Source organism: Oncorhynchus keta, chromosome 27, assembly GCF_023373465.1.
Source record: "Oncorhynchus keta strain PuntledgeMale-10-30-2019 chromosome 27, Oket_V2, whole genome shotgun sequence".
Taxonomy (NCBI): Eukaryota; Metazoa; Chordata; class Actinopteri; order Salmoniformes; family Salmonidae; genus Oncorhynchus; species Oncorhynchus keta.
Genome location: NC_068447.1, coordinates 21,517,256 through 21,532,479, shown reverse-complemented (window position 1 = coordinate 21,532,479; position 15,224 = coordinate 21,517,256). Strand labels below are relative to the sequence as shown.

General features: G+C 41.8%; 3 protein-coding genes across 3 annotated transcripts; 2 read left to right on the top strand and 1 right to left on the bottom strand.

Annotated features, from left to right (window-relative positions):
- Positions 1 to 4,572: 4,572 nt before the first annotated feature.
- On the top strand, positions 4,573 to 6,427 carry LOC118379374 (protein BTG1-like). Its single transcript, XM_035766405.2, has 2 exons — positions 4,573 to 5,124; positions 5,272 to 6,427. The coding sequence occupies exons 1-2, from the start codon at positions 5,007 to 5,009 to the stop codon at positions 5,616 to 5,618; spliced, it is 465 nt and encodes a 154-aa protein (XP_035622298.1). The 5' UTR covers positions 4,573 to 5,006; the 3' UTR covers positions 5,619 to 6,427.
- A 2,906-nt stretch (positions 6,428 to 9,333) lies between these two features.
- On the top strand, positions 9,334 to 11,962 carry ognb (osteoglycin, paralog b). The gene is made up of 6 exons (XM_035766404.2): positions 9,334 to 9,540; positions 9,916 to 9,997; positions 10,304 to 10,468; positions 10,603 to 10,805; positions 11,003 to 11,095; positions 11,269 to 11,962. The coding sequence occupies exons 1-6, from the start codon at positions 9,442 to 9,444 to the stop codon at positions 11,437 to 11,439; spliced, it is 813 nt and encodes a 270-aa protein (XP_035622297.1). The 5' UTR covers positions 9,334 to 9,441; the 3' UTR covers positions 11,440 to 11,962.
- A 2-nt stretch (positions 11,963 to 11,964) lies between these two features.
- On the bottom strand, positions 11,965 to 13,249 carry LOC118379375 (small integral membrane protein 4). The gene is made up of 2 exons (XM_035766406.2): positions 12,910 to 13,249; positions 11,965 to 12,298 (listed from the first exon to the last, which is right to left on the bottom strand). The coding sequence occupies exons 1-2, from the start codon at positions 13,064 to 13,066 to the stop codon at positions 12,207 to 12,209; spliced, it is 249 nt and encodes an 82-aa protein (XP_035622299.1). The 5' UTR covers positions 13,067 to 13,249; the 3' UTR covers positions 11,965 to 12,206.
- Positions 13,250 to 15,224: the final 1,975 nt, after the last annotated feature.

Below are 15,224 nucleotides of genomic sequence, written 5' to 3'. Positions count from 1 at the left end.
TTTGTTTTCTCATGATTTGGTTGGGTCTAATTGTGTTGCTGTCCTGGGGCTCTGTGGGGTCTGTTTGTGTTTGTGACCAGCTTGCTTAGGGGGCTCTTCTCCAGGTTAATTTCTCTGTAGGCTTTGTTATGGAAGGTTTGGGAATCGCTTCCTTTTACCTAAAAGCAGCACCTGGCACCACCTGGTTGTAGAATTTAACGTCTCTTTTATGGATTTCGATAATTAGCGGGTATCGGCCTAATTCTGCTCTGCGTGCATTATTTGGTGTTTTACGTTGTACATTGAGGATATTTTCATTGGTTTTTGCATTCTTCATCAAACCATTTGTCAATGTTGTTAATTTTTTTTGTTTATCTGCTTGACATTTTTAGATTTGATAGGGAAGCTGAGAGGTCAAATTGACTGTTTAGGGTTTCTACTGCCAAGTTTACTCCTTCACTATTACAGTGAAACATTTTGTCCAGAAAATTATTTAGAAGGGATTCAATTTGCTGTTTCCTAATTGTTTTTTGGTATATTTACACACTACTTTCCTTCCAGCTATTGTATTTCTTAATATTATTCAGTTCCTTTGGCTTTGATGCTTCATGCTTCTGTTCAAGTAGAGTGTGATCTGATAGGGGTGTCAGTGGACTGACTGTGAACGCTCTAAGAGACTCTGGGTTGAAGTCAGTGATAAAGTGGGTTAGGTCTGCTCTAATTAGCATACTCCCTGAGTTAATTCTATGTTTCACACCTGGTAGCTTGGTGGATGGGACTACCAGATCTCTGTAACCTATAAGGAAAACCAGTGGGTCCGTCTCTTTTATACCATGGTTCTTGTAGGATGTCAATGTCTGTATTTCCAATTTCTTTGATGAAGTCTGGGTTCCTATTCTTTAGGACAAAGGCAGACTACCTCAGATCTTGTATATTTCAGGATGAGATAGTAAACAATTTGTGTTCCATTGTGTCTAGTGTAGTTTAGGCCTGGCCCATCACAGTAGGTGTGAGCAGAGCATGATGAATGATACATTTTTTAAATATATTTTTTTTAACCTTTATTTAACTAGGCAAGTCAGTTAAGAACAAATTCTTATTTTCAATGACGGCCTAGGAACAGTGGGTTAACTGCCTGTTCAGGGGCAGAATGACAGATTTGTACCTTATCAGCTCGGGGATTTGAACTTGCAACCTTTCGGCTGCTAGTCCAACGCTCTAACCACTAGGCTACCCTGCCGCCCCATACCTCTTAGGTCGCAGGATGGGGCTTGGACGTGTGTAATAGGCTGGGCCTGTTACTCTGCTCACGGCCTAGGCATATGTCCTGTTGTCATGTTGAGGTCCTTGTCACAGGGGCGGGGGACATGGGGTGGGCAGAAGGGGAATAGGTTTGATATGGGGGGGCCTATACAGGGTGTGGCCAGGGTTTGCTTTGTGTGGTCGTAGCTGGTTGGCTGGTGATGCTGTGGTCTGGGTGTAGGTCCTCTTGGCATGGGTTCTCTTTGTGCAGGTCCTTCGGGAGGGGGTCTCGCAGGTCTGGGAGGGTGTCTCACTGGTCTGGGCGGGGTGTCCGTTACTCTGTTGCTCCTGTGTGAGGTGCTGGGGCTATGGTTGAGGGTGACATCCTTCAGGGTCCTGGCAAAAGTTGGGATTGCTGCATTGTAACGCCCGGGGTGTAGTGGGGAAAAAGTCAGGCGCAGGAAGCAGAGAGTTCGGGGTAGCGCTAACTTTTAATGCACCACAACGGTTAACAGACGCCAACCAAAACAAATTCCCCAAACACGGGGACTTAAACAGTCCAGCAAAAACTCAAACACACGGACAACCATGACATACAGACGTGTACACATGTACATTGAATAATCCCGCACAACCAGCAGGCGGGTCCAAGATGTCCCCAACCGGTACCCAGCACCTCTCCTCCGGACCGTACCCCTCCCAGTCCACGAGGTACTGCAGGCCCCTCACCCGGCGTCTCGAGTCCAGAATGGCCCGTATCGTGTACGCCGGGGACCCTTCGATGACCAGAGGGGGCGGAGGGACCCCCGGAACCACATCGTCCTGCAGGGGACCAGCTACCACCGGCCTGAGGAGAGACACATGAAACGGTTCTGGGTGAGTTTGGTGCTGACTCACCTGGGGTGACCGAGAAGTGTTCCGCCTGCCCTCTCGACTCCCAGACGGGCCCCCCCAGCACCGATCGCCAGTGTGTCCTCTCCGACCACAGCTGGTGAAGGGGGAGCCTCCTCCTCCGGTACCCCTCGTCACGGCCCCCCCTAACTCCATAGGAATGGGAGCGGGAGTGCTAGGTGGTGGAACGAACAGGACCCTCTCCGAACGCCCGCGTGCAGCCAGCAGATTGTCCAGCCGGATAGACATGTCTATGAGTTCATCAAGGGAGAGAGCGGTGTCCCGACATGCTAGCTCCCTGCGGATGTCCTCCCGGAGACCTCACCGGTAGTGGTCTATCAGGGCCCTGTCGTTCCACCCAGCGACCAAGGTCCGGTACTCCAACGCCTAATCATGTGCGCTCCTCTTCTCCTGCCTAAGGTGGAACAGTCACTCGGCCCTCTGAAGGGTGATCAAACACGGCACGAAAGCGGCGGGTGAATTCTGGGTAGTGCTCCTTCGCCGAGTCTGGGCCATTCCAGACCGCGTTTGCCCACTCCAGAGCACGACCCATCAGGCAGGAGACGGGGACACTCACCCTCTCCGCTCCCGAGGGAGTGGGCCTCACGGTCACCAGGTACAGGTACAGTTCAAGAAACCAATAAACAGAAAAGGGGAAAAAAGGGATCAGTGGCAGCTAGTAGGCCGATGACGACGATCGCCGAGCGCCACCCGAACAGGAAGGGGAGCCATCTTCGGTAGGAGTCGTGACATGCATTGTAGGTGGACCTGGTCGTAAAGGCAGTTTAAATCCAGGATGGTGGTGGGCCAGGTAGACATTAGGTTTTGATGCACAGTCTCACGAAGTTCTTGCATTCACCCGCTGTATAGTGACAGGGTGAATGTTTTTTTGTGGTAGCATGTTGGAGATGTGCGTTGGGGAAAGTGAAATAAGCTTTTTCAGTCACTCCCTTGAGTGCTGTGACCACCCTTTCCTGCTGGGCCCTCAGGTCATTTGTGCCTGTGTGAATTATGATGTGGCTGGGGGACCCTAGTCTGCCCTCTGACAACAGCTCCAGGGCATGCCTAGTGTTTGGGCACCAGAGTTTAGCCACTTTGTGTTTGGGAAAATGTTTAACCTCTTGAATGTATTTGCCATTTGAGTCAATGAGGAGCACAATCTCTGGCTTTTGTGTGTCCTCAGTGGATGTGTGTGGGTTGTCAAGAGAGCTATCAGGGGAGCTGACAGGGGGGCTGTTAGCGGGGGGTGTCTTTTGGGTTGGTGTGTCCTGTGTTGTCTGTCCCGTTGTGGTGTTGAGGATGTGGTCCCGGTCTGAGGTTGGTTGTTCTGCTGGCTTCTCTGGGGGAGTGTCTTGCTCTCTTTCACACCTCAGCTTTCTCACCTCCTTCAGTGCCATGTGTGCCTCTTTAAGTTCTCTCACCTCAGTCCGTAGAGCAGCCAGCTCTCTCAGACAGCCGTCCATCTCCACCTTCTGCCCTCCGGGTCTTGTTGGGGGCGTGTTGTTGTGCTGGTCTGTTTTGTGAGTTTGTTCTGCCTGGATTGTGTGGACTAGCTCTCTGAGCTCCACCATGTCCCTCTCCAGCTCTGTGAATTTATCCCTCTCAATGATGGAGGAGCAGTGCAGTTGTTTGACCTGGGTATGTTTAGTACTGGGTGGGGTGACAATTCAATTTCAATTCAAGTGGCTTTATTGGCATGGGAAACATGTGTTAACATTGCCAAAGCAAGTGAGGTCGATAATATGCAAAAGTAAAATAAACAATCAAAATTAACAGTAAACATTACACATACAGAAGTTTCAAAACAACAAAGACATTACAAATGTCAAATTATATATATACAGTGTAACTATGTACAAATGGCTAAAGTACACAAGGGAAAATAAATAAGCATAAATATGGGTTGTATTTACAATGGTGTTTGTTCTTCACTGGCTGCCCTTTTCTTGTGGCAACAGGTCACAAATCTTGCTGCTGTGATGGCACACTGTGGAATTTCACCCAGTAGATATGGGAGTTTATCAGAAATGGATTTGTTTTTGTGGATCTGTGGACTATCCTCATCTGCAGGACAGTTTGAAGAGGTGTGATCAGGATGGCATGGGAAACATATGTTTACATTCCCAAAGCAAGTGAAATAGATAATAAAAAATAAGATAAAAAATAAATAGATAATAGAGCTCTCTCCCTCTCTCTCACTATGAATGTGTAATCAGGTTGGCATAGTAAAGCTTGGCTGGGTCAGTTCAGTTCAGTAGTCTGAAAAGGGTGTGCAATATTAGGTGTATGCCTTGCTTTAGTTTAGAAATAGTAAAGTGCCGCAAGAAAGAGCTTTTGGCCTGAGTTGTAAAAGGTGGTATTTGATGTAGTATATTTTTTAAACTCACAGGTGGCGCTGTGATTGAGTTCTTCGATTGAGGTGCTGCGTCACCATAGAGAAAGAAGCTTTGTGACGTCATTTAAACAACGTTTGGTCTGATTGGTAGATGTGGCTTTGTGACGCAAAACTCATGTTTAGCAGCTAAGGGGTGAAGTTATCATATTCTATGAACATTAAATGAATTATTTGAAAATGTTTTATATCTAAAGTTATTTCTTTATTTTCACTAGGTCCAATCAAATTATTGGGCGTTTGGTAGGTGCCAAATTGTAGCTCCTAACCCTACATTGTCTCAGTAAATTATTGTGGCTTCCGTTTTGCAACTGACGTTAGCTAGCTTTTACAACTGGACAAAAGAAAGACAAACGGTAACTGGTTGTCTCTGGACCTTGTTGTGTAGCCTTGTTTCAACGGAGGAAAGTCTACATTTAGCTTGACATTTCGGATATAGAGCCAACTTGGGCTCGTTGCTATTCAACGTCTGGCTGATGAGATAAATAGCATTGCTTCGAAAATGAAAACTGAAGTCTCAACAGCGGCCAGCTTTGTTGCCAGATTGCTGAGAGCAACTGGATACTTGTCGGAAGACCTACTGAAAGTGTTCACCCATTCCTTGGAGGAAGCTTTAGCAGGTAAAGTATGTAGCTAGCTATGTAAAAGCCATTGTTGTGTTGTTGACATTTCAGAGCCTATAGACTACTAGTTAGTTACTATTAAACAAACTAGCTTAATTATCTCTGAGCTGGGTCTAATGCTTTGCTCTCATTGCCCTCTTACAGAGCACTACCAACACCATTGGTTCCCCCAGGCTCCATGCAAAGGCTCGGGGTACAGATGTCTCAGGATCAACCACAAAATGGACCCCTTGATTGGCCAAGCAGCTTGCACCATTGGACTCACTCGAGAACAACTCTTCTCACTCCTGCCCAGTGAACTGACGATGTGGGTCGATCCGTACGAGGTGTCCTATCGGATAGGAGAGGATGGCTCCATCTGCATCCTCTACGAGTCCACTCCACCAGTGCCAACTAATGCCAACACAACAGACATGGTCAGCTGCAAGGAAGAACTGAGATTTGGAAGGCCAAGCCCCTCCAATTCGTTCATGATGACCGTATCAAGCTAATATTTTTTTTATGTTCAGAGCTTTCTCTGTGCACTACTGTATCAGTTCTGCCCCACATTTGGATGTAATTAAGACATTAAAAGGGATTCTTAGGGATTTTGCCAATAAGGCCCTTTTTCTGCTTCCCTAGTGTCAGATTAACTCGTGGATACCATTTCTATATCTGTGTCAGGTATGAAGGAAGTTAAAGCTAGTTTTGTAAGCCAATGGTAACTAGTGTTCGCACAATGACTGGAAGTTTATGGGTATCTGTTAGCATGCTAGCAGATACCATAGACTTCCAGTCGTGAGCAACTTCCTTCATACTGCATGCAGAGACATAAATGGTACTCTGGGGAAGTAGATAAAGGGTTTCATGGCCAAAACCCCAAAGTATCCCTTTAAAGATTTTAGTATTACTGCCACACCCTGTTTGTTGTGACTCGTGAAAATGCTAAATTATTTTCCATTAGTTCCATGATCTGTAACTGAAGTACTGTCCTGAAGCAAAAATTGTATAGATTTATATTACAATTAGTTGTATTTGTAATAAATTCCTCAAAAGCAACTGTTCCTCTATCAACAATGGACTCGTGTTGGGCAGGATTGTGTTCAGTAGGCATGAAAATGCATGTTCTTATTGGATATTCATTCCTCCTGTTTAGTGCCCACTGAACACAACCCAGTTGATTGAGGCGTCTGTCTGTATGTTAGAGGGTAAGGCTGCCATTGTAAGCTCAGGTGTATTCATTACGCCAATTGTTGCTAAATGTTCTGCAACAAACCGTTTGCTACAAAACAAGTTTCTATTGGATAAATTCTGGTAGGTCCCTCCTTGTTTAATTCTGTTTAGATAGTAAACCATTTCTGTTTAAAGAAGCAATGAATACACACACCCCAGGTGTTGATCAGGTTGAAGATAAGTTGTTAGATGGGGAGATATTTAGGTCACTTGGAGCCTGAGCTGCAGCTGACTTAACATATTGTAACAGATTGTATTAGAGGTTCTGATCTTCCATCCCTTCACGAAAGGCAAAGGAGCAGTGACATATATATATATGCCATTTAGCAGACGCTTTTATCCAAAGCGACTTACAGTCATGTGTGCATACATTCTACGTATGGGTGGTCCCGGGAATCAAACCCACTACCCTGGCGTTACAAGCGCCATGCTCTACCAACTGAGCTACAGAAGCATGTTTGACCACTCCAACTTAGGGGTCAGTATCGCACAGGCACTCAGTTGATTTATGAATAACATAGATTTTGTAATGATAGTGAAGAGTGAAATGGTGGCAAGGAAATGAGCACAGGAGGAGCACAATGGACGGTGTAACCCTACACCTGCAATGAGGTTGAGAAATTGCATTTCTAGTCTGTAAAGAGCAAAAATAATTGACTAAGACGGACAGTAATTGGTCAGGAAGAAAACCAGCACACACTCAAGGAATGAAGCTTGGGAAGTAAACTGAAGCTTCAGATTCTCATCGACAAAGCAGATGTATGATAAACAGCTGCTAGCAATTGTAGAATACTTTTTAGGGGAACATATTTGCCGTTGCATACCATCAGAGATGACTTTGTCCTTTCTTTTGGTTTGGTATTTCCATCTACAGTTATTTCCATCGACTGCTCTCAATGGGAGTGAAACAATATGCTTTTGTCTAAAACAAATCATTGATCAGTAATAAGCATAATATAAAATTTAAAAAAGCATTTGTTTTGGCTGGTTTGTTGTCCCTGAAGTGAGATGATATGGACCCAAAAGGCTTGAATCTCTGCTCTTGCCAAAGTAACTTGTTTATCATTCATTTGATCTGTTACAGCAATGAACCATTTCCACATACTTCACTTTTTTCAATAAGACAGGCAGTCATAAAAGGGCAACACAGTTTCAGTGTCTAGGTACGACTTGTCCTGTGCAGCAGATTCTACAAAGACTCCCATTAAACCTCTTTTTATGTCTAAAGCAGACTTCAGTGAAAGTACACCTCTGTTTAAGTAATCAAATCATATCCACATGCTCATGGAGTCCAAGATTCTGAATGGCAAATAAATGGGGAATAAACTATGGGGTGGAAATTGTCAGTCACACCTTACACAAAAACTATAGAAGCATGTTTGTATCTACTGTATCACAGTAGAATTCACTTCTAGGACCACACATCTACTTTATAAAAATATAGCCAAAATTCTCATCACCCTTGAATATAAGTGAGATTGCTTTGCAAAAGTGCACTGAGAGTATGATGAATATAATAATGCTAATAATAATGGAAATTACACCATAATGTTATTGCATTAAAATGATTTTAAATATCTCACATAAACCCTGCCAATTGGAAAAATGAGGCATGGAAAAACATGAGAACAGCCAGAGGAGAACCTTGTATATCTTTTCATGGAAAATGGTGCGAAATGTAGGAAAACTGTCAAGGTACTTAGGATGAGGAATGTTTTTAATTTGTATAGAAGCAAAAGAGAGATAGTTCAATTGTTTATGTGTACAGCCTAGTTTGAGCGGTTTAAACAAGCCTTACACATACTTTTAGGTATGCATTTGTCTTAATATTGGCTGCTTCCATAGTTGGACAAGCTCTCAAGTAAAACTATTTTTCTCACATGAACCAAGTTTGAGCAACTGGATGGACACCTGCACTCTGAAAAATTATAGGAGGTTCAGACAGTAGATGCTGACTTGTAACAAACGCTTCTACACAAAACATTTCCAAATAACACCACGAGAGACCAGGGGAAACATTTTTGTAGGAGTTAAGTCAGAAAGGGAGGTGTTAGTAAGAAGAATACATTCCTTTCTTCATTGCTTGCTTTGGCATTAGATTTTATAATCACTTCATGCAAAAGAGTTCTGTCCAAAATTCCAGTAATCATATCCCACTGCTCTTTACGTTTAAGTTCTCTCTCTCTCTCCGCACTCTGTCCACACCAGTCAGTATTTTCCAGATAAATAGTTCTTGTTTTTAAAAGCCAGCCTTTTTCCATTAACTTTTTCCAACTTTTTTTCCAACATACACAGCACAGGGGTTTGCCAGTCCATCCTAAAGGGACAACGGTCTTCTTTTTATTTCAAAGTGAACCTTTCCAACATAATGATTGAATGTATAGGGATGCAAGGGTCTCTGACAAGTTGCATAAAAACAATAATAAGGCAAACAAATGGGTTTTACTTGCATTTTACACTCTTGATATACATGTTTATCTTTTCATCACTTTCTAGTCCATAAACATCCATAACAATTGGCGTAATGAATACACCTGAGCTTACAATGGCAGCCTTACCCTCTAACATACAGACGCCTCAATCAACTGGGTTGTGTTCAGTGGGCACCAAACAGGAGGAATGAATGTCCAATAAGAACATGCATTTTTCCCATTTTCGTGCCTACTGAACACAACCATGATCCTGCCCAACACAAGTCCATTGTTGATAGAGAAACCATAACATCAAGGTTTGTTACAAGAAAAATAAATAAAGATATGTTTGGCTGAAAACCATTAGAGTTTAATGTTTTATTTTCAAATGTTATAAACCGATGTGGTTTAACCTGAAATGACATGCATCCAAGGCCTACTGTCAGATTTCACAATTTTCTAAAACATGCCAATTTCCAAAAGCTGTCAAAACTGATGAGATGAGAAGGCTACTTTGACAGCAAATATTGGGTTAAGGTTTGTTTCCTAGTCTTATTTAATACTCCACCAGCAGCTTTTCTTTAAAACTGGATGGAAAATTCTCCTGCTCACTCAGATCTCAGCCCAGTACTCACAGCCCTACCCCTCTGTCCTCAGTACGGTTCTGCTCCCATCCCAGCTGTTAGACACAATGATAGACCTGAGGACTTTGTTTTTCACCATTATTCTGGTACCGTGGATGCTCTCTTCTGCAGCAAGAAATGGATACATGGAAGCAAGGAAACCTAAGGTAATCTTTTGTAAATGTTTTTGGGCAAATTCATGATTATTTGATTTTGTTTAGAGTTTATGAGAATGTGTTTTTGAGGCAGGATCCATACACCTAAACATTTAGCAGAATCTATAATACAACTATAAAGCTTAAAGTTTGCATATGAGAGTTGTAAAAGTCCCACACACCAGGTGCCAAACCCTATCCCTGCCTAAATGATGACTCAACATACATTAGTCTGTGAAGACTATACATTGGTGTCTGAGATTATAAATACTTGCTTAGCAGATAATCAGACCGTTAGGAAAACTCAGTTGGTGTGAAATAAAATAGCCAGCTTATGTCTTCTCTTGTGAGGTGATCTGGAGACATTTCTTCTAAACAATTCCACAGAAAGAGGTTGTGACCATCCCAGACTATGACACCACTGGAGACTCAGATACAAGCCCAGCAGCAGCTCCGAAAGATGAGGGTGGTGAGTTTATTCTCTCGAGACACACTGGAGAAAAGGCATTCACAATCACTTATTTATTAAGGCCATGTGCTAGGTCTAATGAGCTGTTTTCCCCTTTGTGAATGCATTAAACAACCACACATTACAGCAGGAATGTTACATGTAGTGCCCCGGTGACTACTATGGCACACGTTTATGTTAGGTTTCTATAAAGAATGAAGAGAGATGAATGAATACAGGAAGGGATTACTTGGCTGATCGATAGGAAAACTTGGAAGTCATTGCTGAAGGAGAATGCATTTAAAAGGACATGGCTATGGATTTCAGAGCTGCCCACGTGCCTACTGTGTGTGTGTCTGACTGGGTCAGTATACTGTGAGGAGGTCTCCCCTGAGATGACAGCAGTTCCATCCCTGCCCAAGGAAACTGCCTATCTCTACGCACGCTACAACAAAATCACAAAAATCACCACCAAAGACTTTGCAGACATTGGTTAGTGATTAGAGTAGCTTTGTAACACAGTGGACTTAAAAATAAAATAAAAATTAAACATTAAGATGTTATTCACTTATCACTCAAACTTTTTTAGTTAACATCTAAAGTTTATGGTCTTTAACATTTTATAGCAACTTTGAGAAGAATCGATCTGACTGGGAACCTCATCTCTGAGATAGAAGACGGAGCTTTCTCAAAGCTTGCCCTCCTTGAAGAGCTCAATCTCTCAGAGAACAAGCTGGCCAAACTACCCATGTTACCTGCCAAACTCATATCCTTCAATGCCAATTACAACCATCTTAAAACCAAGGGTATAAAGTCAACCGCTTTTAAGGTAAGCCAGAAAGTCAGTCCAAGATTCTGGAGCAAACACTATATATATATTTTTTTTACATACAGTAACATTTTACAGTCTGAGTAATGGTTGCATTGAATGTCTATAGAATTTCAACAACAATTTCTATGCCAAACATGAATCTTACCTGAAATACCCTGTAGTATGTCAACAAAACATCAAATCTCTTTTCTCAGAAACTCACCAAGATGGCGTACCTCTACCTTGGCAATAACGAGCTGGAGGCAATCCCACAACTTCCAGAGAGTCTCCACATTGTGCACCTATATGTCTGTTTACAACTTTGGCTCACACAGCAATAATGTTTAGACAAATATGGATCTTTCACCTAACAACACATTTTAGAGTATAAATGCAGGTGCTGGCAAATGCATATTGTAAAAAACGAAACAAAAAAGTTTTTACCAACCAACATCTGTCTTCTAATCTACTCCCCCTGCAGAACAATAAGATCACCACGCTATCGGATGAGACCTTCTGCCAAGGCAACAACACTCAGTACATCAGAGCCAACATGGAGGAGGTGAGACTGGATGGCAACCCTCTGACGCTGGCCAAGCATCCCAACAGCTTTGTTTGCCTCAGGGCCCTGCCCATTGGACCGTACCACTGAACCAGTGGGATACAGTCTAGTGAGGACCACAATACTACAGTGAGGGGTTCCTTTGTGAAAAGGGCCAACTAATGTAATACACAAGTCAATAGACCATAGCGCAGCAGTGGCATGTAATATGAGAAGTGTGTACTGTGGTATGTTACGATATATAGAGCAGCGCTATGTAATATGAGAAATGTGTTTGTTTTGTAAGTTACAATTGAATGTCTCTTAGGTCATCTTACCAGCCATGATTGGTTAAATTGGTGTCCTCTTAAGTAGGACAGGAGTTCTTACACAACATAACTATATGCACAATACTCTTTTGACCATTTATCAATGTTTTATATTTCCAATAACACATCTGGAAATTGCATCCGTTGCATTCATCTACTTTAAATAATAATGGCTAATAAATGTACATAAAGTAACTACAATTTGCCAACATTTGAAACTGTTTACCTATATTTTAAATGGGTATAACATGTAATTTGACGTAAATGTTTATAATATAAAATGATTAAAACGACACTGCGATGCCTCCACTGAGTAATGTAACCTTTATTAGACAAATATCACGTTGTCACATTTGGCTCTGAAAAATGTTTCATCCAAGCTCAGTATCATAAAGAGTACATAAATAAACATGTTTTCATTAAATATCAGTCTTTTGAACCATCCATAAATGTTTGCCTCGAGTCCATTGCAATGCAAACACCAGTGTTTGTGTCCCGATCACATCTCAAGTGTTCTACTTCCATCATAGTGGCTACTGGTTCAGTAATTCACTTGGCTATTGGTTTAGTAAGTACAATCAATCCATCCTCGATCCTCTGCTGGTATTCCCTCTCTGACTTCTTTCTTCTGTAGACATCATCTGAGGGAGAAATGGAGATTAATGAAACAGAAGAATGGTTAACTGATTCTATAATTAAAAATATATTAAACTCTTTACAGTAGCTCAACCATTGACTTAATTGCACAATCTTAGCTTTTTGAAAAGGACCAACAGACTTGTATTGACTGTCACCTCAGCAGTAGCCCAAGTTGTCTGAATCCAATTTATACTACAGTGTCGATTTCAGAGGAACAACTGGAGCAGGGTTTGAATTAGTGACCCTTTGGTTTCAGGACAAGCACCATAAAAGCCTGGGCTCTTGTGGCAGAGGTAGTATTCACATTGGGAGGCCACAGGCACACTCCCTTCTATGCATCCACACACAATGTATCTCCATTAAAAGGCCTGAGATATCAAGGACTATCCCTGTGTTGACACCACTGTAGTGAACAACCTGAATGTGGGTTAAAACATAAACGTACATTGCCAGTGCACTAACGTTAACCACCACCCCATGTTACAACAGTAGAAGTCTGGGCTCTTGGCAAAGCAGCAGTTCTACTGTACGTACATCCACATACAGTGATGCTTCAATCGTGTGCGCTAGTTTGACAGTACAGAGAAAATCTGCCAGAGGTTTGAATACTTACAGAATGTCTCCCTTCCTATCCTCACGTTGATCATGACCCATTCCATCACACCTCCAATACAGAAGAAGACGGGCAGAAATCTGTACACTCCAAAGCGACGTTTCCCTGGCACAAGACTCAGGAAGTACTTGATATTTTGACTCTTCCTCTGAAACATTATCTCTTCTGTTCCTCGTGTTTTAACACTCACAGTATTTTCAATTACCTAAGTAGCAAGCAAGGTAGCATACAGACTAAGTAAAATGCAGTTAATGATCTCTTATGTTACTTACTTTATTGCATACCATGCATGGCGACTTTGTCCTTTACCACTGTCTTTATCACGATGCTGCATAAGAGAAGATGGCGTTGCAGACGTCATATATTTAAGCGTTTTCATTGGTTCATGTGACGTCACGCTCTTACCAAAGATATTCAACTACCAACAAGATATCCAACTTCCTACTCCCCGTACCAAACATTATCAACCACCATCAAGATGGCTTGATGTATGAGATGAGGGGTTATACATGCTTATGACAAGTCTTACAATGTATTATAATCACATAATACAATTATGGATGAATATCCTATATATAGTTTTTTAAATGTTCAAATAGTTTTCCTTCATCCTGAGTGTAATAGGTATTTATGTCATAAGGTGTTCACAGGGGGACACCAGGTGCAAGCAGGGTATAATTTCCTCTTTAATTCAGCAATTATTGAGCATATCTGATACCACCTGTTCAGGTGGGTTGGTTTGCCAATGGAGACTGTGCATCCCTCAGAGGATGCAAATTACTGGCCTTTGCGTGCAGTGTACCTCAAAGAGCATATTTGGTTAAAGCAGTTGTCAACCAGACCAACAAATGCATTTTTGTCTGAGAACAATAAATCCTTGCAAGCTTTCAAAAATGTATGAATTATAATAACAGTGAAAACACAGGTCAGTGCACAAGTTAAAAAGTAGCTTGTAGTGCAATAAAGGCAATAAATCTGCGCTGATATCAAGCTTCTGCACTACCTTCATATTATTAAAGCATCCAGGTTCAAATGTGGAACAAATAATGCACACCTGGTGACTTGGCTCATTGTCTCTAATTAGATGGCACTACTAAAACAGTATTTAGCCAAATGTCAGAATATTTAATCTTCTCAAAATACCTTGTTACTTATCTATGTGTTATATATCAAATTAATATATTTGATGTAGCTTTAGAACCTCTGATAAACCCAGAATATTTTTGAAGCATAATGAGCCTCTGTCTCTCTGGGGTACACTGGCACAGACAGGTTATCTTCCTTACATCCCCAATCTGTACCTCAGGGGTATGCTGACACAAGCAGGTTGTCTTCCTCAGATCCCTAATCTGTATTTTAGGGGTATGCTGACATAGAAAGGTTGCCTTCTTCATTTCCCAGAGGAAGATCTATAATCACCAACCTCAACACCTTAGAGAGGGATGTGCAAAAAATGTGAAAGGGTTAATATAGCCTCCTAGTGTCATAACTCATACGTGACAACTGCCCACCATGCGAAAATTAACAGCCTGGTCTCGTAGACTAGACGTAACATAGTAAATGTAAATATAGGACACTCAAAATAATATGCTATTTTACATTTGATATGGTTACATATGACAGATGGTTACTTAAACACTAAAGCAGGATGGCTGGTCGGTGTGGATGAGTAGGGGTTGTCGTGTCTTTGTCTATGCCGGATTAAGTGATATGACATGCTATTCTATAAAATAATTTCTCTGTAATTAATATTACTTGATTAAGCTAATCAGATAAATTAACTAGAAAGTCAGGGCACCACGAAATAATGTTTATAGAGGTGTTATCTTCCAAATAAACTCTTAAAGACCTGATAATCTTTTACCTCAATAGCAGTCAATATTTAATCGTCACCTTATTTAGTCTCATCTGAAAGTTGTAAATTCTTGGTTATCTTCACGAACCCTGGCTAACAAGTTAAATCAGCAATACAACATTTGGTTTAATTATTTATTTACTAAATACCTAAATAATCCCACAGAATTACATATACACAGAATGGATCATACATCGATTACAAATTATGTCATAAAGGAAAACGTCCCTAGCAGACGGAACATATATGACGGCTGGTTACACAAAGAAAGGGGGTTGGGTTTGAATGAAAGAGCAGGAAGACTGAAGAACAAAAAGGGTTTTGTGTCTATCAAGCCATAGGCAGCTATGCTATCGCAAATACAGTATTTTATGCATTCTAAATAACTGCCCATTTGGAAAAAGAAAACACAATAAATATTTACTCTGAGCTGCACTTCGATCGGTTGGTCGTAGATGGA

Bases quoted from the DNA above. Each gene is read 5' to 3' on its own strand.
- LOC118379375 (XM_035766406.2), bottom strand. From the start codon at position 13,066: ATGTTTCAGAGGAAGAGTCAAAATATCAAGTACTTCCTGAGTCTTGTG. The intron at 12,299-12,909 runs GTAAGTATTCAA...TTTCTCCCTCAG, and splicing joins GATAGGAAGGGAGACATTCT to ATGATGTCTACAGAAGAAAG.
- ognb (XM_035766404.2), top strand. From the start codon at position 9,442: ATGATAGACCTGAGGACTTTGTTTTTCACCATTATTCTGGTACCGTGG. The intron at 10,469-10,602 runs GTTAGTGATTAG...AACATTTTATAG, and splicing joins CAAAGACTTTGCAGACATTG to CAACTTTGAGAAGAATCGAT. The intron at 11,096-11,268 runs GTCTGTTTACAA...CTCCCCCTGCAG, and splicing joins TCCACATTGTGCACCTATAT to AACAATAAGATCACCACGCT.
- LOC118379374 (XM_035766405.2), top strand. From the start codon at position 5,007: ATGAAAACTGAAGTCTCAACAGCGGCCAGCTTTGTTGCCAGATTGCTG. The intron at 5,125-5,271 runs GTAAAGTATGTA...GCCCTCTTACAG, and splicing joins CTTGGAGGAAGCTTTAGCAG to AGCACTACCAACACCATTGG.